At 26.7% G+C, this 3,018-nt stretch overlaps 1 protein-coding gene across 1 annotated transcript; it reads right to left on the bottom strand.

Annotated features, from left to right (window-relative positions):
• Nucleotides 1-396: 396 nt before the first annotated feature.
• Nucleotides 397-2,681, bottom strand: LOC112744101 (gibberellin 20-oxidase-like protein). Its single transcript, XM_025793596.3, has 2 exons — nucleotides 2,196-2,681; nucleotides 397-1,413 (listed from the first exon to the last, which is right to left on the bottom strand). Exons 1-2 carry the CDS (start codon nucleotides 2,540-2,542, stop codon nucleotides 708-710), a joined length of 1,053 nt encoding a protein of 350 aa, XP_025649381.1. The 5' UTR covers nucleotides 2,543-2,681; the 3' UTR covers nucleotides 397-707.
• Nucleotides 2,682-3,018: the final 337 nt, after the last annotated feature.

Here is a 3,018-nt window from a genome sequence, read left to right as displayed (position 1 = left end):
TTTTAAATTTTATTTTATTTTAATTTTATCTTAAAAATTTTTTATTTACCTAAAAAATAATTTTTTTAAAAAATTTAGGACTCAGCTTCACAAGGACAAATTTTAACACAAATAACTCGCTCTTGATTGTCAAATATTATTGTTATATTAATCTTAAATTTTTTTAAAATTTAATTATAAAAAACATATTTAATATAAATAAAATTTTTTTAAATAAAATTAAAATAAAATAAAATTTAAAAATACTTGTAAAATTTTTAAAAATAAAAAATATATTTTATCTTAAAAATAATAATTAAAAATTATTAAATTATTTATATATTTAACTAAATTACTTAATATATGGTCGTATATTTCATTTTAACTATCATATTTTTAGGAAGACATTACAATAGGTTAAAACATAACTACAACTTATCATTATCACATTTAAGTTACAACACAGCTAAAACCTGCAGTATAAGACTATAACTAACAATTACCAAATCCTAATAACAACATCATCAAGAAGCAAGTAATGTATATAAACTCCTAATTATATATTAATTTACATATATTCTCTAATCAAACATGACATGATGATCATGTAAAATGTAATTAAACACACAAGAGGAGCTTCATTCAATATAATCAACAAGCTAAGCTAAGAATGAATATATAATAGATTTCTTTTTTTTTTTTTCTAAAAAAAAAACCATAATTATTCATCAAAGCTGTGCTTTAATCCCAGCAAAATCCTTGACTGTATAACCAACCTTTTCAAATTTTCCTCTCACATTATTCTCTCTAAACTTCAAATAATCCAAGCACAAAAATGGCTTGTAAAATCTCTTGTTCCCTTCACCAACAACTTCGTCAGGAGCCAAAATAATCTTTTCATCCTCAAAGCACCAAAAAAATGCCAATGAAAACCTACTATTATTCTTCTTCACTATTGATGGCTTCCTCAAAACAACTCTATGCTCTGAAGATCTTAATTTATCATTGCTCCAAGCTTGTAACATGTCTCCAATGTTCACAACTAGGGTTCCTTCTGAGGATTTTATGTCTATCCATTTTTCTCTTCCTCCTCCTTCGTTATTATTATTATTATTATCATTTTTCGATCTCACTTGAAGCCCTCCAATTTCATCTTGGTATAGGATTGTTATGCAACTCATATCAGTGTGCATTCCAAGACCCTCAACTAATAATTCTTCATCATCATTTTCTTCTTCTTCTTTTTCGATAATAATATTATTATTTTCTACTTGTGATGATGAATAATTGTTTATTCTGAAGTAACCATGGCACTTGCTGAATTCAGATTCAAGAAACTTCTTCTCAATTCCTTCCCCTAAACTCATCAACACTGCCCTTAGGATTTTCTTTGACAATTCTTCCATCTTATTACCATATTCTTGCAGCATCTCACTACATAAAAAATACATGAGACTAATAATTAATAAGTTGCATTAATATTTGTTTTAGTTATTTTATGGCCAAAAAAAAAAAAAGAAAAAGAAAATATGCATAGTGAAAGTTTTGAGAAAAAACACCTTTTCACAAATTTGTATAAATTTTATAAAAGAAGAATACAAAAAATAGTTCTCAACTTTTTTAAATCATTTTAAATATTAAGTGATAAAATCACTACTTTAATTTTGAAAAAAAAAAAAACAACATACATCATTTTTTTTTTTGGATTGTACCAGGGCATCTATTAGGTCGAAAGCCCAATAACTAATTCCTTAGATATTGCAGAAGCATAAAATGGACGACTCTCCCAAACAAACAAACTCTATTCTTATTTTTCAGAAAGAATCAAACTTAAAAGAGATGATTAAAAGACACAAACCCTCGTTCATCTGTGTTAACTTGCATTAGCAAAAACAACCTACATCCTAAGAATGGTTCTAGGCAAGTAGTGGTGAGTTCTATTTGGTTTTCGCTATTATTTTTATTTATATATATATTTCTTATTTTTAAGATTTTATATTTAGGAAATGATGAAAATATAATTTTTTTGTCATTCACTATTTTAATTTATTCCTAAAATCGTGAAAATATGAGCTATATAAATAATTAAAACAGAGAATTTAAAATGAAATCAAGAAAGGATTATTAGTAATTCAAGTAATTAAGCATGCTGAATATAGATAAACATAGTATAGTGATGGAAAAAAAAGGTTAATTTGCACATACTTTATTATTACCTTAATTTGGAATCTTGTTTATCAAAGAGTAGATCTGAAGAACTCTTAGCTGAAACATAGAAGTTAGGTCCATTAACTCTGAGGCTCTCAAAGAAAGGAGATGCAATGAAATGGGGAGTGTAAGATTTAAGAGATGAAAAAGGGCCAAGCTTGAGTTTTGTATCATAAGGGAGGCTGAAGAATTGTTTGGATAGTGATTGGAGTTGGATGCAAAGATCTTTGGAGATTCCATGGTTGATGATGTGGAAGAATCCCCACTCTTTGGCTGCTTTGGTGAGAGAGGACAGTGAAGAAGGTTGCAAAGGTTGTGATATGTCTAAGATAGGAATTTCAACATACGTAGACATTATTCTTGCTACTATATCTTTAATTGGCAATCAAATTTAGTTAGGTCATCATCACCTGTGAAAAAATTATTAAGACTTGGCTAAATAATCTTACTTCAGAGATGATGAAGGAGAAGAAGCTAAAGAAAGCACAAGACTCATGAATGTATACAGAAGTTAGGTTTATATATTATTATTATTATTATTATTATTATTATTATTATTTTTTTTTTTTATCACTCTACTAATCTTCTTATAAAGTTTTAATTTTTTTAGTTACTAATTTTATTGTCAATTAATTGGAGAAATGTGTCATTAAAGATATAGATAATAAAGAATAAGCTACTATCTTTTAATATAAAAAATTTTAACATTAACGATATTAAGCTGGCAGAAATGAAGATGTTGAGATGGATGAGTAGTCATACGCGATTGGATAAAATAAGGAACGAAGATATAAGGGAGAGAGTGGAGTAGCATCCATTGTGAAAAAGATA

The sequence above is a fragment of the Arachis hypogaea genome, chromosome 14 (genome assembly GCF_003086295.3).
Source record: "Arachis hypogaea cultivar Tifrunner chromosome 14, arahy.Tifrunner.gnm2.J5K5, whole genome shotgun sequence".
Taxonomy (NCBI): Eukaryota; Viridiplantae; Streptophyta; class Magnoliopsida; order Fabales; family Fabaceae; genus Arachis; species Arachis hypogaea.
This window is presented reverse-complemented; position numbering and strand designations above follow the sequence as displayed.

Excerpts from the sequence above, each read along its gene's own strand:
- LOC112744101 (XM_025793596.3), bottom strand. The coding sequence starts at position 2,542 with ATGTCTACGTATGTTGAAATTCCTATCTTAGACATATCACAACCTTTG. Across the intron at positions 1,414-2,195 it reads AAACAAGATTCCAAATTAAG|TGAGATGCTGCAAGAATATG; the intron begins GTAATAATAAAG and ends TTTTTTATGTAG.